At 45.2% G+C, this 23,211-nt stretch overlaps 1 protein-coding gene across 1 annotated transcript; it reads right to left on the bottom strand.

Annotated features, from left to right (window-relative positions):
• Window positions 1–175: 175 nt before the first annotated feature.
• On the bottom strand, window positions 176–12,878 carry TEKT1 (tektin 1). The gene is made up of 8 exons (XM_001511698.4): window positions 12,741–12,878; window positions 10,927–11,165; window positions 8,271–8,436; window positions 7,828–7,956; window positions 5,600–5,743; window positions 4,362–4,584; window positions 2,512–2,708; window positions 176–393 (listed from the first exon to the last, which is right to left on the bottom strand). The coding sequence occupies exons 2-8, from the start codon at window positions 11,114–11,116 to the stop codon at window positions 234–236; spliced, it is 1,209 nt and encodes a 402-aa protein (XP_001511748.2). The 5' UTR covers window positions 11,117–11,165; window positions 12,741–12,878; the 3' UTR covers window positions 176–233.
• Window positions 12,879–23,211: the final 10,333 nt, after the last annotated feature.

Below are 23,211 nucleotides of genomic sequence, written 5' to 3'. Positions count from 1 at the left end.
GTGGCCTCAGAGAATTCATCGAGCGCTTAATGTGTGCGGAGCACCGTGCTAAGCACTTGGGGAATTGGAGAGCTCGTTCCCCATCCACAAGGAACTTCCAGTCTAGAAGGATTGAGCATTCATTCATTCCTCAGTCGTATTTATTGAGCGCCTATTGAGCAGACACCAGGGCTGGTGAATAACAATTTCTCCATTTTTATTGGCCTGATTTCGGTTTCAACCCGGAGCGTTTTTCAGAAATCACCATAGGAGATGGACTCCCTCATCTGCATGCACAACACCTCGTCGATGTAGAGTGTGTTCTCCTTGACCTGGATTTCTTCTTCCAGTAAAAGCTGCCTGCGGTTTAGGCCCTTCAGCTCGGCCTCAGCCTGAGCCAGCGTGTCCTTTAATCTGCGGGCGAGGGGAAAACCTCATCACTGATCCTGCACTTGGGCACTTTGGTCTCTCCCTCTCCCCTCCTTCGGTTAGAATCGTATCTCCTCCAAGAGGCTGTGTGACCTTGAACAAGTCACTTCACTTCTCTACGCCTCAGATACTTTATCTGTAACAAGGGGATTAAAACTGTGAATCCCATGTGGGACAGGGACTGTTTCCAACCCTATTTCCTTGTATTTCCCCACCACCTCAGTGCTTAGTACAGTGCCTGGCACATAGTAAGGGCTTAACAAATACAATTATCTTTTTATTATTATTATTGTTATTATTCCTCAGATAAACCCTCTTTTCCCCTATTCCCTCCCCCTTCTGCACTACTTACCCACTTGGATCTATTGTACTTTAACCACTTGATATTCACCCCACCCTCAATCCCCCAACACTCCCCCTCTAGCCTGCAATCTCGCTATGGGCAGGAATGTGTCTGTTTGTTGTTATATTGTGCTCTGCCAAGTGTTTAGTACAGTGCTTTGCACACAGTAAATGTTCCATAAATACAATTGAATAATGAAAAATGCATATATCTTAATTTATTTTGACGCCAGTGTCTCACTCTAGACTTTAAGCTCGCTGTGGGCAGGGAGCATGTCTACCAACTCTGTTGAATCGTGCTCTCCCAAGTGCTTAGTACAGTACTCTGCACAAAGTAAACGCTCAATTTTGACTCTTTGTCAGGGGAAGGGGGTTAGACACCAAACTCTTTTTCAGATCGGGTTGGTTTCACCTCTTTTAGATGCCTAGGCAGTGTGGCCTAGTTAAAAGAGTATAGGCTTACAAGTCAGGGGATCCAAGTTCTAATCCCAGCTGCACCACCTGCTTGCAGTGTGACCTCAAGCAAGTCACTTCACCTCTCTGAGCTTCAGTCAGCTTCAGACTGAAGCTCCTCATCTGTAAAATGGAGAGAAAGATACCTGTTCTCCCTTCCCCTTAGACAGTTTGGGGTAGGGACTGGATCTGATCTGAAGACTTATGTCTACCCCAGGGCTTAGCACGGTGCTTGGCACATAGTAAGCACTTCACAAACGCCGTGATTGTTATTAGGATGAAGTTTGAAGAAGCTTCAGTTTCTATTACTAACTCCACAGAGCAGAAGTGATTGGAGTCAGTACTGAGCCTCCATAGAAGTGAGTGCAGCTTATTTATCTGTTGACATACCTCTGTCCATCTATTTGATTCTGTAATTTTTTTTCATAATTCATACTGATGGTCTTCCTCATTTTCCTATTGACTATTTGATGACTTTAAGCTCCCTCTAGGTTGTAACCTCCCTCTAGGCCGTAAGCTCCTTGAGGGCTGGGAAAATATCTACCAACTCTGTTGTACTGTACTCTCCCAAGTGCTTAGTACAGTGCTCTGCACCCAATAAGTGCTCAGTAGATATGCCTGATTAATTGCTTTGGGTCTGCTTAGATTGTAAGCTCTTCAAGGGCAGGGAGTATCACTTGTGATTTTTACAGTATGTTCCCAAGCACCCAGTACAGTGCTCTGCACAAAGCAGGTACCCGGTAAGATGCGGTGCAGAGAGTAAGGGCTCAGAACAGTGCTCTTCACACAACAGGTGCCCAGTACAGTGTTCTGCACGCAGCAGGCAAGTTAATGCAGTGGTCTGCGCGAGTGTGTGTGTGCGTGTGTACATACCCTTCCTTACACACATACACACACATATACACAAACACACCGCCTTGGGGAATAAACCAAAGCAGTCCAGGCAAATAAATGTTTTTTTCCTACTCTGACTTTGGATTTTCATGATGAATCCAGCCGGGAGTTATTATTATCAATTGTTAATGATTACTAATCCATTATCATCGATTCGTTCTCGATTCATAAATAGTGGTATCTGTTGAGAGTTTGCCACGTGCCAAACACCGTGCTATCAAGCTGGGAGAGATAGGAGGTAATCGGGTCAGCTATCGAATGCCCATTTCACAGATGAGGAAACCGAGGCCCTGAGAGGCGACTCGCCCGGGTTGCCCGCAGCAGCCGAGGGGCTGAGGGTGGGGACTCCCGGCCCCCGTGCTTTCTGAGGGCAAGGTCGGGTCGGCGTAGGGTCGGAAAGGGTGGCCTCCTTACCTGTCGACGTTGTGGGTGAGTTCGTGGACCTCGTGGATGAGCCTGGACTGGACAGCGTCGCGGCACAGCTCCACGTTGGGCCGGCCAGTCCGGGCCTCCAGCCGCGTTTGGGCCACCTTCAAGGGGCCCTCTTTGTCCTCCACAGCCTTCCGCAGAACCTCGATGTTTCTCTCCTGAGTCCCGATTTCATCCATCACCTGAACGGGAGCGATGAGGAGGAGGTGAGATGATTCGGGCCTGTTGGGGGGGAGGGAGGGACTCTCCTTCTTCGGGGTCCCTTCCCTCCCCAACCCAGCATGGGTCACAGCGTGGGAGCGTCACACTGTCGGTGGGTGGATCGAAACGTGGGAGAGAGCGTGCGTCAGAGGGTGCCAACGTTGAGCGTGGTAGAGCGGGGATCTGGGAGAATCACGCCGTGGAGCGTGGCAGAGCACGGCAGGGTGTGAACACATCGTGTCTTCCGGCGTGGCAGAACTCGTGAGAGTCAGGCTGCCACTGGGGCAGCAGAACACGTGTCAGAGCGTGTGACTCCACTCTTGGATGTATCAGACCATGCAAGCATCACATTCCCCTCCTATGTATCAACGTGGCCCTTACAGCTTAACAAATATCACTTTTATTATCATCATTAATTCTTAAACACCCAGAGAAAATGCATCATCAATGACAACCCTCCCTTTGCCAACTCAGAAACCTTAGAATGGAGTCAAAAAGATTGTGTATTTCATCCCTGAGCCAATGGTGCTTATCGCTCACATCTACTCTCCTGCTCTTTAAACTCTGTCATCAACCTTATGTCACCTTGTCTCCCCCATCAGACTGCTAGCGTCTCAAGGGCAGGGATTCCACTTAGGTTTCTTTTCCATCTCCAAGTACCCGGTCACACACTAGGTGTAGGATTTGTACTGTTGATAAGGGACACGATGACGTCTAAGACTTTGAAATGCTAAATAACAATAATAATAACAATAATGGTATTTTTTAAGTGCTCACTATGTTAAGTACTAAGCGCCGGGGTGGATATAAGCTAATCGGGTTGGATTCAGTCCCCGTCCCAATGTAATCCCCATTTTACAGATGAGGAAACTGAGGACCAGACAAGGGAAGTGACTTGCCCAAGGTAATAATGTTAATAATGTTGGTATTTGTTAAGCGCTTACTATGTGCCGAGCACCGTTCTAAGCGCTGGGGTAGACATAGGGGAATCAGGTTGTCCCACATGGGGCTCACAGTCTTAATCCCCATTTTACAGATGAGGGAACTGAGGCACAGAGAAGTAACTTGCCCACAGTCACACAGCCGACAAGTGGCAGAGCTGGGATTCGAACTCATGAGCCCTGACTCCAAAGCCCGTGCTCTTTCCACTGAGCCACGCTGCTTCTCCATCATAAGGAGGTCATACATCAGAGAAGTGGAGGAGCCTGCATTAGAACACAGGTCCTTCTGATGCCCAGATTTGTGCCCTATCCACTAGGCCATACTGCTTCTCCCAGTAATCAACTCTTTGAGGGTAGGGACCATGTCCTTTGCCTATATAATTCACTCCCAATAATAGTCTGTGCAAGCAAGCATCTAGTACAGTACTCTGCACTCAGTAGACACCCAGTCCACTGCTCTGCATCTAGTTTATTCCACTCAGTAGTGTTCTACATCCAGTGGGTACCCAGTACAGTGCTCTGCTCACAGTGGGTACCCAATACCTAGTAGGTGCTCAGTACTGTGTTCTGCATACAGTGGGTGCCCTGAACAGCACTCTGTACCTAATAGGTGCTCCATAAAGTGCCCTGCACAGAATGGACAATAAATACCTTTGATGTATGGATTCTTAACTACACTCGGGTGGTTTTTACCTTGGCAAGATGGATCACCAGTTTATTCTTTACATCTTTGGTCTCGTTCACTCTGTTCTTAAAAGCAACATTTACTGTGTCCAGCTGTTTACGCAAATCGTGTGTCGTCTGGGAGAGGATTCTGTCGATCAAAGCCTCGAGCGTCAAAGAGTTGTTTCGTTGCTTGTCAGCTTTCTGGACGTTTATATCGGAGAAATCTACCCAATCCTCAAAACTCACGGAACTGAAACAGAACCAAAGATAAGTTTTTCCCAGAAATGTCTGAGCCAAGAGAAATTCCTGGAAATCTACCTTTAAACTGGGGGCTCCGAACAATCCGCTACCATAGCAGACACCAAACGCTTCAGCTTTAAAGTCAAAAGCGCCCTTTTCTCCATCCCTGATGAATGTGCAAAATTTGGGGATTTTGATCGGGTTTGGGCAGGGAGAGGGGCCAGGAAGAAGTCTGTTTGAGAACTAGATCCTACAATCAACTTGAAGAAACCAGTTTAAGGGATCTCCAAATGATGTGGAACAAAACATTCGGAAATAATTCCGCCTCTTCCTACGTATCCTATTTTGCCTGCTTTTTTTTTTCATCCTTACTACGCTTGAAGGTGTTTGCACAGAAACGAGATCTTCGCCCTTACTGCTGCTCCTGCCCTTTCTCATTTAAAAGTGCAATTTTCTGCAGCAGCACAGTGATGTTATCTTGAAGGGATATTTTTTTTTAATGGATCGTGGACCAAATGCAGGCAAACCTCTATGACTTGTAACTAAACTGGAGTGAACCTGGGGGGCTCTCAGGTCTCCAAATTTGTCTTCCCTTTCCAGGCCAGCCTAGCGTAGCTCTCATGGGCTCCAGACGGTCGTGACCTCACACATTACCCCGGGCACGCAGAGTGACATAGTGATGTCATGCACGCTATTTTGCCAAAAGTCCTCTCACACCTAGAGACTTCCTCCGGGGAAACCCTGGACGTCCCCAGTAATTTGTTCCAGATCTGTTGAATTCCTCTCCCAAGTCCTAGCGAACACAGGCACCGCTTCCGAGCCGCGGACTGTGTTACTCTATCATGCTCCCTCACTTCTACTACTCTGTTGTGCTCTCCCAGCTCAATATATTGCTCTGAGCAGAGCAAGCGCTCACTAGATAGCATTACTTGATGGATCGACTGATTGATCGATTGACAGATGGCTCAGAAGTCTTACCCGAGGAGGGCTAGAGCGGGGGCCAAGGGCCGGCTTTACTCACTCACTTAGGCTCGATCTTCACAGCGTTCGATGCGTAATGGATGTTGGGGGTGTTGTTTGTGAGGGAAGAGCAAAAGTCATCGATGGAGAGAGCCATAAACTTGTCCTTCAGATCCATTTCGAGATTGTATTTAGCTGCTCGGTTCAACCTGCAAGATGAAACATAAAGATTGAGCCATACCGATTTTATTTGCAAGAAAATGGGACTTGCTTTGGGGTGTTAAAGAGCCCGTCCAACTCTGCCCTCTAGTTCAGGGGGTGGTGGAGGGCTTTTGAGTGAAAAGTCCATTGAGGCAAGGTGGTCCAGTGGCTCTGGACATTGGGAGAGGTGAGTTATAATTCCGAAAAGTGGGTTCTAATCCCAGTTTGTCCATTGGTCTGCTGAATGACTTTACCCAAGTCACTTTACATCACTGGGGCTCAGTTTCGTCATTTGCAAAATGGGGATAAAATCTCAATTCTCTCGCCCTCTTAGACTGTGAGTCCTAAATTGTATAGGGATAGTGTATGATCTCACTATCTTGTCTCTAGCCTACCACTTATCACAGTGCTTAGCACATAGTAAGGGGTTTAGTTTTTTTAGGGTATACGTTAAGCACTTTCTTATGTGCCAGGCATTGTACTAAGCAGTGGGGTAGATACAAGCTGATCGGGTTAGACACCATCCATGTCCCACATGGGGCTCACAGCCTCAACCCCCATTTTACAGTTGAGGGAACTGAGGCACAGAGAAGTAAAGTGCCTTGCCCAAAGTCACACAGCAGATACACAGTGGAGCCAGAATTTGAATCCAGGTCCTTCTGAGTCCCATGTTCTATCCACTAGGCATGCTGCTTCCCAGAAAATGCTTAAGAAATACTAAAAAATACTAAAAAATTAAATATGAAATAATACTTAATAACTCAGTAAATACTTAATAAGTTCTTAGTAAGTACTTGATAAATACTACTTCTAAGAATAATAAAATGAAACATTATGGAGCTTCTTCCAACTCCTCCAGTTCAACCTGGATCTAGAGTTTTCTTCTAATCCTTCTAATTAGGAACTCAGAAAGCCAAGATGATCAGGCTTCCAACCAGATGTTACTGGAAAATTCAGAAGAGCTGACAGGCTGGCCTCTTCTCTGAAGCTATGACCCTTATGACTTTTTGGAAGTCTGAGTCATGAGAACCTGAATTCTACTCCTCTAGCCATAATATCCTATTGCTTTTAATGTATTAAACACTGTCTTTGTGATTTATGGCTTTTTTATGTTCTAATTGTTTTATCTCTTTTTAGGGAATCCATCACTCAGCCCTCTCCTTAGTGTTAGTATAGAAGCCCTGAGAGAAGCAGCATGGCCTAGCGGATAGAGCACAAACCTGGGAGTCCGAAGGACCTGGGTTCTGATCCCCACTCTGACATTTGTCTGCTGTGTGACCTCGGGCAAGTCACTTCACTTCTCTGGGCCTCAGTGGCCTCCTCAGTAAAATAGAGATTCAGACTGTAAGCCCCATGTGGGACAGGGATTGTGTTCAACCTGATTACGTTGTATCTACCCTATCTCTTAGAACAGTGCCTGGCACATAGTAAGTGCTTAACAAATGCCATACATAAATAACTAAAGGACCAGGGAACGGGTCTAACTCTCACCCATTATTTTAAGCCAGCGTGCAGTACATTGCTCTCCACATAGTAGTGCTGCACAACTCTCATCATTAATTACAGTAATCATGGTATTTGTTAAATGTTTACTATGTGCCAAGCACTGTATAAAGCATCAGTCAATCAATCAATGATATCTATTGAACACTTACTGTGTGCTTTGGGGAGTACAATATAATAGTATAAAAGTTGGTAGACACATTCCTGCCCACAGTGAGCTTACAGTCTAGAGGGATAGAGAGAAGCCCTGTGATAGATATTAGATAATCAGGTTGGACACAGTCCCTGTTCCAAAAGGAGCTCCGAGTCAATATGAGAAAAGGTACTGTATCCCCATTGGATAGATGAGGAGACTGAGGCCCAGAGAAGTGAAGTGACTTGTCCAAGATCACGCAGCAGACAAGCGGTGGACCTGGGATTAGAACCCACAATCTCTGGCTCCCAGGTCCGGGTTCTTTCCACTAGGTCACGGCCGCTTCCCACTCTACACGTGGCACCGGATCCATTCGGCTGATTCCAGCGGAATATTATTTCAGGAAGTCCGGCAACCCCAAGTCTTCCCCTCTGGTGGTTGGGAGCTCCCCCATACCTGATCTGCTCCGAGGTCTGTTCCAAGGTGCGATCCAACAGACTCATCACCGCCTGCAGGACTTCAACTTCTTTTATCAGCTCCTGCTCCACCTCATCATGGACCAGGTCAATTCCCACTCGCTTCTCCCTGGCCGCCAGGGAGAGGGACGGAGAAGAGAATCATCTGCCCACCATCCCACGGGGACAGATTCATTCATTCATTCAATCATATTTATGGAGCACTTACTATGTGCTGAACACTGTACTAAGCGCTTGGGAGAGTACAACACAAACAATTTGGTAGAAATATTCATTGACCACAAGGAGCTTACTGTCTAGGCAGTATTTTAGTTCTTGTGCAGAATAGAGCTTCAGTACTTCTTTTCTAAATCAGAGTCATTCTTTATAGACCCCCACACAACATATTTAGTGATTCCTGGTCTGAGGAATGTATTTCCTCACCTGTATGTCAGGCACCGCTGAGCAATGAACAAGTATTCTTTACAATTCTCAAAGGCTTTCTCCAATCTCGTCTTAAAATTCAGCAGCATCTCCGTCTCATTCACGAGCTGTTCGAGCTTGTCGTCTAACTCTTTCTTCCAAAACTTTATTTCCTCGAGTCTCTGCTCTGCCAGACAAGTGGAAATCTCTAATTATTAAACAGTTTCAGCCAACTTTAAACAAGGTTTCTCCAGTCCCAGACTTTTTCTCAGCCTGCAGTTGAGCCAAGTTTTCAATTAGATGCTGGAGGACTGGATTGTATAACTGCCAAGGACTTGCACAAAATTCCTTCTCTACCGGTAATGGGGTCATATTGTGCTGTTCTCCCTTCCATCCCAAGTCTTCTTGCCCTGAAAACTTCTTGATTCCTGTCCATTTTTCTCGGTGATTTGACAGGGTGCAGTTGCAAATGTCTTAGGAATAATAAACAGCCTTTTCTACATCCTATTAACTGTGCAAATCCTCTTAAGCACAATTGAAGGCTCCAGAATTAAAAGTGAACACTTGGATTAGTAGATGAAACCAGAGGAGTTGCATTCTTCTCCTCCACTTCCTCCTCCAGCTCCTCCTCTTCCTTTTCTCCTCCTCTTCCTCCTTCTCCCCTTTCTCCTTCTCCTCCTCTTCTTCCTCCTCCTCCTCTTCCTTCTCCTTCTTCATATCATTATTTTTTAATGGTATTTGTTAACTGCTTATTTTGTGTAACACACTGTTCTAAGCCCTGGGGTAGACAGAAGTTAATCAGGTTGGACCCACTACTGTCCCACATGGGGCTTACAGTCTAAGTAGGAGGGAGAACAGGTATTTAATCCGCATTTTACAGTTGAGGAAATTGAGGCACAGAAAAGTCAATTCGCTTGCCCAAGGTCATGCAGCAAGCAACCCGCAGAGCCGAGATTAGAACCCAGGTCCCCTGATTCCCAGGCCTATGCTCTTTCTGCTAGGCCATGCTGCATAGTTAGAACATAAATGTAAACTAGAACATATACTAGAATGTAAACTAGAATGCAATGTTGTCAGCTCAAAGGATGATGGGATGAGATACTGGCAGAAAGGATGAAAAAATCATGGAATCTATGTCATCATCTTTGCCTTATTTTATTGAAACACATCATCATCACCTTATGCCAGTCAAGAATTGTATCCTTTTTTGCTTTCTACCAATGTCTACCTTTTTATGCCATTTGGAAGCTCTATTGTCATTTTACAGGCAATAATGCCTTCGCGCTATTGAGTTAACCAGCAGGCAAATTTAATATTAAGATAGGTTGAATGTAACTTTGGAAAAGCAAAGTTTTTCTATAATTTCACAGAGCAACCCGGTTTCAGAAACGTCAGTTTTATAGGAAGAATTTAAAGATAAGACCTGATAAGTCATCATTATTCTAAAATACAATTTAAAAACAATGATGGCAGTTATTAAGCACTTACTATGTGTTAAGGGCTGGAGAGATATAAGGTTGAATTGGAACACAGTCCCTGTTCCATAGAGTGTTCAAATATAACTCATCCCCATTTTACAGATGAGGAACCTAAGAGCCAGAGTGGTTGAGTGACTTGCCCAAGGTCATACAGAAGGCTAGTGGCAGAACTGGGACCAGCACCCAGGTCTTTTGACATCCAATCCCAAACTCTTTTCCCCAGCATCCCAGACATACTTAGTACAGTGCTCTGCACACAGTAACCACTTACTGTGCTTAGAACAGTGCTTGGCACATAGTAAGCGCTTAACAAATACCATCATCATCATCACTTACTAAACACGATTGAATGAACACACTGACCTTCCCAATCCAAATGTATGAAATGAACTGAATGGTTTTAAAGGGTGTCTTTATGGTTTGAATGGATGCATTTAGTTCTGCCATAACATGTGTTCCATTACATATTTTTGACAAAAGCCATGTTAAGGGAATTGGGAAATTTAGTATGACACCATCAACCTGTTTGTATGCAGAGTGATATGATGTCAGATGAAACTGCATGGAAGTATCTGCACACAGCATTGGATAGAGTGAATACTATCAATTGATCGATCCATCAGAGAAGCACAGGTCTGGGGGTCAGAAGACCTGGGTTCTAATCCCAGCTCTGCCACTTGCCTGCTGGGTGACCTTGGGTAAGTCACTTTTCTGTGCCTCAGTAACTTCATCTGTAAAATGGAGATTAAAACTGCGAGCTCCAAGTGGGATAGGGGCTGTGTCCAATCCAATTAACTTGTTTTTACCCCAGGGCTTAATAGTGCCTGACAGATAGCAAGTGTTTAAAAAATACCATTTAAAAAAATCAACACAAGTTTCCCTTTACAGTAGAAAGCACTGTACTATGTGCTTGGGGGAGTACAATATAACAGAGCTATAACAATATACAATACAATATAACTCTAGATACAATATACAATATAACTCTAGACTGTAAGCTTATTGTGGGCAGGGAATGTGTCTGTTTATTGCTATACTGAACTCTCTCCCAAGCGCTTCATACAGTGCTCCACACACAGTAAACGCTCAATAAATATGACTGCCTAACTGGCTGCCCAGTATTATACGTTTTTCTTCTTTCCCAGAAAAGGCATTCCCACCCAATTACAGCCAGAGAGCAATAGGATGTCTCTGATTACCTAGTTTCTTGTTGACATCACTTTGACTTCTCCGAGTTGTCTTTTCGATCTCATCCACCAGCCTCTGACTCTCCGCTACGAGGCGTTCGGATCTACACCTCTGAGACTCCGCACCGTTATACTGGTGCTTGTTAGCGATGTGCCACTCTGGGGTCAGGAACTTGGGTGGGACTTGCAGTAACCTGGCCATTGGACTCTTCCGATGTCCCGAACGAAAGACGGAAGAAAGACAGAAGGGCCTGGAAAGGGTGAAACAGTTGATCATTGCATTTATTTACAAGAAATTCACGGCATTTATGGAGCACTTGCTTTTTTATGGTACTGAATCACTGTGGTATTTTTTAAGCACTATGTGCCAGGCACTAGACACAAGATAAACCAAGTCCAACATGGGGCTTACGGTCTAAGTATTCATTCTATTCATTCAATTGTATTTATCGAGTGCTTGCTGTGAGCAAAGCACTGTACTTAAGTGCTTGGGAGAGCATGATATAACAATAATCAGATACATTCCCTGCCCACAATGAATTAGAGCCGAGCTCGTGGTCTAGAGATGAGCTTACAGTTCATCTCTTACAGAGGGAGGACAGGCTTTAAGTCCCCATTTTGCAGATGAGGGAACTGAAGCACAGAGAAATAATAATAATAATAATGTTGGTATTTGTTAAGCGCTTACTATGTGCCGAGCACTGTTCTAAGCGCTGGGGTAGACACAGGGGAATCAGGTTGTCCCACGTGGGGCTCACAGTCTTAATCCCCATTTTACAGATGAGGGAACTGAGGCACAGAGAAGCTAAGCGACTTGCCCACAGTCACACAGCCGACAAGTGGCAGAGCTGGGATTCGAACTCATGAGCCAACTCCAAAGCCCGTGCTCTTTCCACTGCGCCACGATGCTTCTCTAATGGGCTGCATGTCTGTAATCACTATCCCATTAGCTACCCGCGCGCTTGGCATATAGTAAGCATGACGATGAGGGTATTTGTTAAGTGCTTACTATGTGTCAAACAATGTTCTAAAGTGATTCACCTAAGGTCACACAGCAGGTAAGCGGTGAAGCCAGGATTAGAACCCAAGTACTCTGATTCCCAGTCACTCTCCCCTTTGAAAGCACATTGCTTCTAAGAGGCCTTCCCTAAACCCCCCTTTCCTCTTCTCCCCCTCCCTTCTGCGTCGCCCTGACTTGCTCCTTTTATTCTTCTCCGCCCCCAGCCCCACCGCACTTAGGCCCATATCTGTCATTTATATATTTCCGTTAATGTCTGTGTCCCCCCAGACTTTAAACTTGTTGTGGGCAGGGAATGGGTCCCTTTATTGTCCTATTTGGACTCGCCCAAGGGCTTAGTACAGTGCTCAGCAAACAGTAAGTGCTCAATAAATACGAGATTGAATGAATTCTCAGGATCACGCTCTTTCCACTAGGCCGAGCAGTTGGATACAGTGAATATTGGCTCAGTGGAAAGAGTCCGGGCTTGGGAGTCAGAGGTCACGGGTTTGAATTCTGGCTCTGCCACTTGTCAGCTATGTGACTGTGGGCAAATCACTTCACTTCTCTGTGCCTCAGTTCCCTCATCTGGAAAATGGGGATTAAGACTGTGAGCCTCACGTAGGACAACCTGATGACCCTGTATCTAACCCAGCGCTTAGAACAGTGCTCTGCACATAGTAAGCGCTTAACAAATACCAACATTATTATTATCAATAGATCGATCCGGGATTAAAAGTAACTATGTGAAAGGCACTGCCCCCCGCCCCCCATCTCTGTCTCCCCCTCCCCTCTCTCTCTGCCCGTCCAGCTGGGGCTCTGCGGTTACCTGGGCGCACCGCTCCCCAATTTGGCCGGACCCCGGGGAATCGAGGGGGGCTGCCTTGGCTCCGAGGGGCGTTTGTGGAGGGGGGAGGAGGTCCCCGGACGGGGCTCCCCCTGAACCTCGAGCGGCGCCGGCCGAGGGATGCAAACACCGCGGTCGCTATGGGAACCCGCGTCGCGTCGTCATGGCGACGGCGGCCGGGTAGCTTTCGCTGCTGGGTCCCAGAACGAGCAGCATCCATGGTGCCGGAGAAACGATCGCTTCGGACTGCGGAAAACCCCGCGGGGTTAAATCTGCTCTCCTCGTCCTTTTTTTTAAAAAAAAAAATGGTACTTAAGCGTCTACTATGTGCCAGGCACTGTTCTAAGCTCTGGGGTAGATGTAAGTTAACCAGTTTGGACACAGACTCGGTCCCATATGGGGCTCACAGTCTCAACCCCCGATTTTCAGATGAGGGAACTGAAGCACAGAGAAAGGAAGTGACTTGTCCCATATCACACAGCAGACCAGCGGCAGAACTGGACCTAGAACCCAGGTCCTTCTGACTCCCAGGCCCGGGCTCTAGCCACTAGACCACAGTGCTTTTCATCCCTTCTTATGGGATTTAATTTGGATGTGAACTTCCTTCTCCCCCTTTTTTTGTTAGGGAGCAGGGGAGGAAGCATCTGCAAAATTATCCCTCAGCAAGTATGGTAACTAATTCAGGAAGTGTCTTAAAAAAAGGAGAGAGACAGAAAGATGAGGCCAGGGATTTGGAATTAGTAAAGTAGATTGGCAGACAGTCCCAGCAAGCTGAAGTAGACTGTGAGTTCGTTGTGGGCAGGGATTATCTCTCTTTATTGCTGTATTGTACTTTCCCAAGCATTTAGTACAGTGGTCTGCACACTGTAAGCGCTTGATAAATGCAATTTAATGAATGAATGAATGAATGAATGAACAGGGAGAGGACAGAGAGGCAAGAGAGAGGGAAAAAACAGTCGAGAGGCTCCTTTCCAGCTAGATTTCAAACTCCTAGAGAGGAGGAATAATGTCTTCTTTCTCCTTTGCACTCTCCCAAGAACTCAGTACAGTATTTACTTAGAATGAGAGTCCCACGTGGGACAGAGGTTGAGTCTGACCTGATTGACTTCTAGCTACTCCAGTGCTTAGTGCAGTGTTTAGCACATAATCACCAGTTAACAGATATGATTATCATTATTATTATTATTACTCTGTGCATAGTGAGTGAAAAGTAAGGGAGAAGTAAGGGAGAAACAGTGTTGCCTGATGGATAGAGCATGGGCCTGGGAGTCAGAAGGACCTGGGTTCTTATCCTGGTTCCACCACTTATCTGCTGTGTGAAGTTTGACAAGTCACTTAACTCCTCTGTGCTCCACTTACCTCATAAATCAAATGGGGATTAAGACTGTGAGGGCCATATGCGAGGAGGGCTGGGTCCAACCTGACTAGTTTGTATCTACCTCAGTACTTAGTACAGTGCCTGGTACATAGAAAGCGTTTAACAGATGTCATTAAAAGAGTAAGTAAGCAAAAAATTCCACTGATTAACTTTCATTGATCCCGGAAAGAGAGAAAATGGGAAAGGGATAGACATTCCTATAGGGCCCTCTAATCAGCAGTTTGTTCTGTCTTTCACCAGAAGATCGGGCAACAGATTGTGTGGGCCATTTTTAAACACTCAATCGTATTTATGGAGAGCTTAGTGGGTACAGATCACTGTACTAAGCACTCTGGAGAGTACACCAGAACAGAGTTGGTAGACACATTCCCTGTGCACAAGGAGTTTGCAGTCTAGAGCGGGAGACAGACATTAAACTATGGATGTGTATGAAAGTGCTGTGGGGCTGAGAGTGAGGTGAATAAATGGTAAAAATCCAAGTGCAAAGATAATGCAGAAGGCAGAGGGAGTAGGGGAAATGAGGGCTCGGTTGGGGGAAGGCCTCTCGGAGATGTGATGTTAATAAGGTTTGGAAAGTTTGAGAAGCAGCGTGGCGCAGTGGAAAGAGCACGGGCTTTGGAGTCAGGGCTCATGAGTTCGAATCCCAGCTCTGCCACTTGTCAGCTGTGTGACTGTGGGCAAGTCACTTAACTTCTCTGTGCCTCAGTTCCCTCATCTGTAAAATGGGGATTAAGACTGTGAGCCCCACGTGGGACAACCTGATTCCCCTGTGTCTACCCCAGCGCTTAGAACAGTGCTCTGCACATAGTAAGCGCTTAACAAATACCAACATCCCTAAAGTGTGAAGAGGAATGGTCTGCTGGCTCTGAATCAGGAGTGAGTTCCAGGCCAGAGAAGGGGGTGGCCGAGAGGTTGGCGGCGAGATAGATGAGATCGGGGTACAGTGAGAAAGCTGGTATTAGAGGAATGAATTGAGCATGCTGGATTGTCGGAGGAAATCAGTATGGTAAGATAGGAGGGGTCAAGGTGACTGAGGGCTTTAAAGTACACAGTAAGGAGTTTCAGGTAAAAGTGGAGATGGATAGGTAAAAGAGACTGAAGAGTTTTGTAGAAAAACGATCCAGACAGCAGAGGGAAGTATGGACTGGAGTGGGCAGAGACAGGAGACAAGGAGGTCAGCGAGGAGGCCGATGCAGTAATCGAGGTAGGAGAGGATGAGCGATTGGATTAATGTGGTAGCAGTTTGGATGGAGAGGAAAGGGCAGATTTTAGCAATGTCGTGAAGGCAAAAATGACCGAATCTGGTGAAAGATGGGATATGTAGATCGAGTGAGGGATGAGTTGAAGATTACGCCACGGTTTCACTCAGACTTTATGAAATAGGAAGGAGAGACGTAGGGTCTGTAGTGATTGGGAAAGTCGGGGGGAGGAGAGGGTTTGGTGGGAAGATAAGGAGTTTTGTTTTGGACATTTCAAGTTTGAGGTGCCGGAGGGACGTCCAGGTAGAGATGCCCCGAAGCCAGGAGGAAATACAAAATTGCAGAAACGGAGAAGAATCGGGGCTGGAGATGTAGATTTGGGAATCAACTGCATAGAGACAGTAGTTGAAGTCATGGGAGCGAATGAGTTACCCAAGGCCATGCTTAGCATATAGTAATTGCTTAACAGATATGATGGTGATTATTATTGTTATTATTATTGTAAAGTGGTATTCCATCCTTGATTTTTTAGTAGCAGCTTGTTTCCAATCTGTGGAGTCCTAAAAGAAAGATGACGAGTTTCCACTAGGGGGCAGTGTCGTCAACCAAATGTTCCCTCTTTTAGAAATAATAATAACAATAATGATAGTATTTGTCAATAATAATAATACTAATGGCAGTTGTTAAGCGCTTACTAGGTGCCAAGCATTCCTCTAAGCGCTGGGGTAGATACAAGGTAATCAGGTTGTCCCATGTGGGGCTCACAGTCTTCAGCCCCATTTTACAGATGAAGGAACTGAGGCACAGAGAAGTGAAGTGGCTTGCCCAAAGTCACACAGCAGACAAGTGGCGGAGCCGGGATTAGAATCCACACCCTCTGACCCCCAAGCCCGTGCTCTTGCCCCTGAGCCACACGGTCAAGGGCCCTAACTTCAGCTCCTTATATTAACAATAATAATGATGGTATTTTTTAAGTGCTTACTATGTGCCAAGCACTGTTTATCCCTTGTCAAAATATTGACAATTAGTTAATATGCACATGGACGACAAAAGAGGAAAAAAATAATCCCTCTCTTTCAACCAGTATATCTCACTTCAAAATCAAAGGTTTAGAACCGCTGTGAGATTTTTTTTTTGAAGAGAGGAGCAGCTAGTGGTGAGAACATGGGCCTGAGAGTCAGAGGACCTGGATTCTAATCCTGATTATGTCACTCGCCTGCTATGTGGATTCAATACCTGATCTCCCTCCTTCTTGCCTGTTTTCTCTCACCCCTTTAAACTGTTAGCCCCATCAGTGCTTAGAACAGTGCTTGGCACATAGTAAGTGCTTAACAAATGCCATCATTATTATTATGTGGGACAGGGACGATGTATGATCTGCCTACCCAGGGTTCAGTTTGGTGTTTGTCACATAGTAAGCACTGAATAAATACGACTGATGGTAAGCCCTTAACAGATACCACTACTATTATTCTTAGATAGCAGAGTTCAATAATAGCTTTCAATTCCCGACTGCAGATGACAATCTTAAGCTCCAGGCTGGGTTTCTCTGAGGCAGGTCAGTTCAAGGCCTGCAAAGTTCGTAAGCAAACGTCTCATTTTCACAGAGAGAGTAACAGGAGGAAGTATGACTTTCATTTCTGCCCCACAAAGCCTTTAACATCTATTTTTGGACTGATGGATGAGCTAGTTGGCTTGTCACCCACTTGAATAAGTCCCAAGTCAATTTACACATAGTGCACGAAATCCTTTCCTGGTTCCCAAACACTGGACAACTCCCTGCGCTTCAGAGATCACCTTAACATGTCACTAATTTTAGACTTCAATACATCCTATTTACTGAGCATTTATTATGTGCGGAGCACTGTACTAAATGCTTGGGAGAGTGCAATTCACCAGAGTTGTATAGGATTGATTGAGTTGGTACACCCGTTCCCTCAAGGAGTTTACGGTCTAGAGTGGGAGACAGACATTAAAATAAATTACGAATATGGACATCAGTGCTGTTAGGACTGAGAGTGGGATAAATAAAGGATATAAATTTAGGTGCAGGTGTGATGCAGAAGGCAATGCGTTATGGGTCAGAGCAATGGTCTTCACCCAGTACAGGATTCCGCTTTGATTCGAGTCCCAGAATTCACTTGGAAGGGCAGTGCGATGGTTGCAATCCACCCCTCGACATCAACAGATGAATTAATCAATCTGAGGTATTTATTGAGCACTTGTTTGAGCAGAGCACTGTTCCAAGTCCTTGGGAGAGGCAATAGACTTGGTATATGAGATGCCTTTCCACAAGAAGCTTATAATCTGGTGACATCCAAAATGGCATTCAGGCCTCTTGCTGTTTTTTTACCATCTTCTAACCCTCATATGTAGCTGCTAGATGGCAAGCCTCTCAAGGGCAGGGATCATCATCATCAGTGGTATTTATTGAGCATTTACTATTTGCTGAACACTGTACTAAGCATTCGGAAGAGTGGAGTATAACAGAGTTGGCAGCCATGTTCCCTGCCCACAAGTATAAAGTCTAGGGTATGAGTTTATATTCCTGTAGTCTCTCAAGTGCTTAGTAAAGTTCTCTGCCCACAGGAAGTGTTCAGTAAATACTACTGATTGATACCTGTGAGAAGCAATGAGGCCTAGTGGATTGAGTAAGGGCTTGGGAGTCAGAAGGACCTGGGTTCTAATCCCAGCTGTGCCACACGTCTGCTGTGTGACCTTGGGGAAGTCACTTTGCTTCTCTGGGCCTCAATTACTTCATCTGTAAAATGTACTTTCTCAAACGCTTAGTACAGTGCTCTGCACAAAATAAGTGCTCAATAAATATGATTGAATGAATGAATGGGGATTAAGAGTGAGGGCCCCTTATTGGACAGAGACTGTGTCCAACCTGACTTATATCTACCCCAGTGCTTAGAACAGTGCTTGGCACATAGTAAGCATTTAACAAGTACCATAATTATTATTATTATTATTGTCTGGGTTCAACATTCCCTTGGTTACTTCATTCTCTTCATTCTCCCCATTCCCCTATATTCCCATTTGGGTTGCTTTTCACTTAAACTACCTTACTCCCACCGTAACTGTAGCTTCTGAATCTTCTGACCTTTTTACTGATTCACTACATTACATTCTCCTTGAAGGCAGGGATCAGGCCTATCTTTTGTGGCAAACTCTACCAAGTGCTTAGTAGTGTGATGCTCAACATAATTGCTTGGTAAGTGTTCACCGACTGACTGATCAACTCATTTAGTGTTTGGCATCTATCGGCATTAGACGTGAAAGGTCACTGTTCCCGGCTGGATTAGATAAAATCAAGCAAGCTCTTTCCTAGGTCCCTCTATATTGGAAACCTTTTTTTTTTTTTCCTGAGTTAAAAAGGTATCAGTTTTTAAATCCCAGGGGGCCCACTGGGAATGTTCCAGAATGAAACTCCTGTGGTGCCTGATTCCAGACCCCCCATTTTCTTTTAATCACACGTTTTCAGACCGGTTAAGCCTGCTTTATAAAGTAATAGAAGAAAAGAAACAAACTGAGGTCTATCTTTAAGGGAATCTTAAAGAGAGCAGCTTTTGAAAAAAAACAAAAAACAGAATCTTGGTTGAGGTAAAATTCAGTGCACCCTGAGGGAAAATGCCTAGCTGAAGAGTAATACAGAAAATAAACAACCCTGAAGAGCTGTGAGGCAGAGCTGGGGGGGGGGGGGGGGGGGAGGCGGGGCCAGGGGGAGTTGGAAATAAAATCTGTTAATCCTTAAAACTGTTCTTTCTCCACACTGTGAAATGGTAAATGTTGTCATTTTGTCAACCCCAGATGCAGTTCATTAAATTGCATTTAGTTGTTGTGAACCAATAAGACACTGGAGATGGCTGCAAATATCAGACTGCTGTTACCTGTCAATCAGTGGTATTGAGTGCTTACTATATGCAGAGCACTGTAATAAGCGCTTGGGAGAGTACGATACAGCAGAATTAGCAAAAACCCTCCTTGCCCATAAGCTCGCAGTCTAGAGGGACAGCCAATGGCTAAAAACTTTGTCCCAGTTTCAGCTATGAGATTCAGTGAAAATCTAAAAACTTAGACAGACGAGCACAGTCTGGTCTTGTGCCATCGAATTGTCTCAGACCCACAGCGACTCCATGGACACATCTCTCCCAGAACACCCCACCTCCATCTGCAATCGTTCCAGTAGTGTATCCAGACTAGTAGATTGGGCAAAAGAAGCATACAATTGATTAGACTGTAAACTCCTGAAGACTACAAACATGGGCCTTCCCTTGTTATATTCTATCAAGCATTTAGGACCATGTTGAGCACAAAGTAGGTGCTCAATACCATCGAGATAGATTAATCAATTGATCTAATTGACCTCTTGAGATGGCATCAGGCTACTGTTCAACTGGTGGCTGGGGGTTGTATTTTTAAAGTTTGAGCTGCCTCTTAGCCTGGTGTGCTGTAGAAGAACAGGCTTGTGATTTCTACAAGGACGCTAATATAGTTAGCATGAACAGGAGAGACAGCGATGTTATGTGTGTGTAGCCTGACACCCTCCAATAAAATGATTCCAGACTCTGGGAGCCAACAGGTGCAGTGAGTCACCGTCACCTTTGTTCTAATTCTCAACAGCTCCTTGGGCTACAGTTCAGTATGGTCACTGATTGACTGAACTGACATGATCTTGAATAAGAATGTGGCTATTTCCACTGGGTTCAGCACCCTCATTTGCCTGTAGAGGCTAAAGAGAAAAAAAAACCACAAGCTCAGAGAAGCAGGTGACCTAAAGGATCGAGCCTGGGACTGAGAGTTAGAGGACCTGGGTTTTTAATCTGATATTTCCCTGCCGGGTAGGTTTTGACAAGTCACTGAACTTCTCTGTGCTTCGGTTTCCCCATCTGTAAAACGTTCTGTTCTCTCTCCTCCTTAGACAGTGAGTCCCAGGTAGGGCAGGCATTGGGACTGACCTAATAATGTTAATAATGTTGGTATTTGTTAAGCGCTTACTATGTGCCGAGCACTGTTCTAAGCACTGGGGTAGACATAGGGGAATCAGGCTGTCCCACGTGGGGCTCACAGTCTTAATCCCCATTTTACAGATGAGGGAACTGAGGCACAGAGAAGTTAAGTGACTTGCCCACAGTCACACAGCTGACAAGTGGCAGAGCTGGGATTCGAACCCATGAGCCCTGACTCCAAAGCCCGTGCTCTTTCCACTGAGCCGCGCTGCTTCTCTATCTAGTTTATCTGATTATCTAGTTTCTAACACAGCACTCGGTATAGTGTTTGGCATGTAGTAAGTGCTTAACAAATACCATTATTATTAGTAGTAGGATTATTATTACCTGTATTAGGGTTAGGTTAACCCAAACCAACTGTTTCTTTCTGGAAGGCTAAAAAATCAGGCTTGCTCTTCATCATCTGACACACTGCCAAAATGCAACGGCTTCAACCACCTGGTTTGCACTCTGTTCTTCAACGAATTTATGCTAGATGGTATTCATGAATGGCTTAAGGGTGTTTCATGTTCAGCTGTCAGAAAAACTAAATCCCAGCTTTTCCCAGCCAAACACACACTTTAGGGGCACCCACCAGCCAATATGGTAAACTTAATAAACTTTAACAAAGCCCAGGTGTGGGAAAAACCTTCAGCCTGAGAAGCTAGAAACTTGGTCATACGAAGAAATCTGTAAGAGAGAAAGGACACGTTCGGGAGTAAGCGGAAAAAAGCCGGGAACTAGAACTCTCAGGGGAAAAGATTCAGGACGTGGGGGCTTCAGGGTGAGGTTGGGATTCGATTCTGTTTCAGTGGTATTTTCCCTGGGTCTTCAAGGTTCTTTACGTGAGCCGTTTGATGAACCCCTTCATTCTACTCTCGACCGTAAACTCTTCCTCTAGACTCTAAGCTCCTTGTGGGCAGGGAACATATCTACCAACTCTGCTATATTGTACTACCCAAGTGCTTATTATTATAATTATTATTAATAATAGTTGTACTATGGTATTTGTTAAGCGCTTACCATGTGTCAACCACTGTTCTAAGCGCTGGGGTAGATACAAGCTAAAGAGGTCCTTGTCCCATGTAAAGATCCCTATTAGTACAATAGTGTTCTGCACACCGTGAGCACTTGATGAATACCACTGATTTATTGATTCTACTCCCTCTCTTACAAAAGGACCTCGTTGTGGGCAGGGAATGTGTCTACTAACTCTGCTATATTGTACTCTCCCAAGCGCTTAGTCCAGTGCTCTGCACACACTAAACGCTAAATAAATACAATTGATCAGTTGACTGTTATCTTCCAGCAGCCCTCCCAACAATCATATCCTCTGCTCAAAATTGCCTGCTGGGTGACCTTGGGCAAATCACTTCACTTCTCCTAGCCTCAGTTTCCTCAACTATAAAATGGGGACTCAATAACTCTTCTTCTTCCTTCTTGAGTGTGAGCCCTTTGTGGGACAGGCCTGTATCTAGCCTGATGAATTAGTATGTACCCCAGTCTTTAGCACAGTGTTTGACACATGGTAAGAGTTTAAAGAACACCATTAAAACAACCTCCTCTCTGCCTCCTGCTCTCACATAAAGGGGTCTGGATCAAAGAAACATGGCTTAGTGGAGAGAGAATGGGCCTGGGAGTCAGAAGAACCTGGTTTCTAATCCCGGCTCTGCCATATGTTCGCTGTGTGACCTTGGGCAAGTCTCTTCACTTCTCTAGGCCTCAGTTACCTCATCTGTAAAATGGGGGTTAAGAGTATGAGCCCCATGTGGGACGGGGACAGTGTCTAACCTGATTTACTTGTATCTACCCCAGGGCTTAGAACAGTGTTTGGCATATAGTAAGTGCTAAACAAGTACTATTATAATAATAATAATAATAATAAGCTAGAGCCACTGGAAATGGTCAGTTACTCTATCTCCTATTTTTAGTGTTCTCCCCTACCACTAGATTGTAAGCTCTTCAAGGGCAGGAATCAATCTGTTCTCCCTAAGCATTCAGTACAGAGTTCTGCACTAATAATAATAATAGTAATTGTGGTATTCACTAAGTGATTACTATGAGCCGAGCACTGAACTAAGCGCTGGGCTAGACACAAGATAATCAAGTCCCACTTGGGGCTCAGAGTCTACTTAGGAGGGAGAGCAGTTATTGAATTCCCATTTTGCAGTTGAGCGAACCGAGGCACAGAGAAGTGAAGTGCCATGCCCCAGGTCACACAGCAGGCAAAAGGCAGAGCCAGGATTAGAACCCATGGTCCTCTGACTCCCAGGCCTGAGCTTTTTCCATGAGGCCATGCTGCTTCCCTAGAAATCTTAGCAGCAAAATAATAATAATAATAATGATGGTATTCGTTAAGCACTTACTAAGTGCCGAGCACTGTTCTAAACACTAGGGAAGATACAAGGTAATCAGGTTGTCCCACATGGGGCTCACAGTCTTAATCCCCATTTTACAGATGAGGTACCTGAGGCACAGAGAAGTTAAGCGGCTTGCCCAAGGTCACACAGTGACAAGTGGCAGAGCAGGGATTAGAACCCACATCCTCTGACTCCCAAGCCCGGGCTCTTTCCACTAAGCCACACTGCTTCTCTAAAATAAATTTCAGCTCTCTACTCTCCCAGCACCCCCGTCTCCCTCAAACATAAACCTGGAATCGGAAAGAAGTTTGACACATCTTCTTTTATATAAATGGTCACCAGTACAGATGACTTTTTTTTCCTTATAAATACCTGGTAGCAAACCCTCTAGAAAAGCACAAGTAAAAATTTCTACTCAGTACAAGGGGCCCACACTTCTTCCAAAGTGGATATTTTCCATGAGCTTATTCTTAGCAAAACACTTCTGGAGATTCCTTGTGGAAAGAAAAGCTTTGGCTGGGAAAG

Source organism: Ornithorhynchus anatinus, chromosome 17 (assembly GCF_004115215.2).
Source record: "Ornithorhynchus anatinus isolate Pmale09 chromosome 17, mOrnAna1.pri.v4, whole genome shotgun sequence".
Taxonomy (NCBI): Eukaryota; Metazoa; Chordata; class Mammalia; order Monotremata; family Ornithorhynchidae; genus Ornithorhynchus; species Ornithorhynchus anatinus.
This window is presented reverse-complemented; position numbering and strand designations above follow the sequence as displayed.

Bases quoted from the DNA above. Each gene is read 5' to 3' on its own strand.
- TEKT1 (XM_001511698.4), bottom strand. From the start codon at position 11,116: ATGGCCAGGTTACTGCAAGTCCCACCCAAGTTCCTGACCCCAGAGTGG. The intron at 5,744-7,827 runs GTATGGGGGAGC...TTCATCTTGCAG, and splicing joins CAGACCTCGGAGCAGATCAG to GTTGAACCGAGCAGCTAAAT. The intron at 4,585-5,599 runs GTGAGTGAGTAA...GTTCTGTTTCAG, and splicing joins GCTGTGAAGATCGAGCCTAA to TTCCGTGAGTTTTGAGGATT.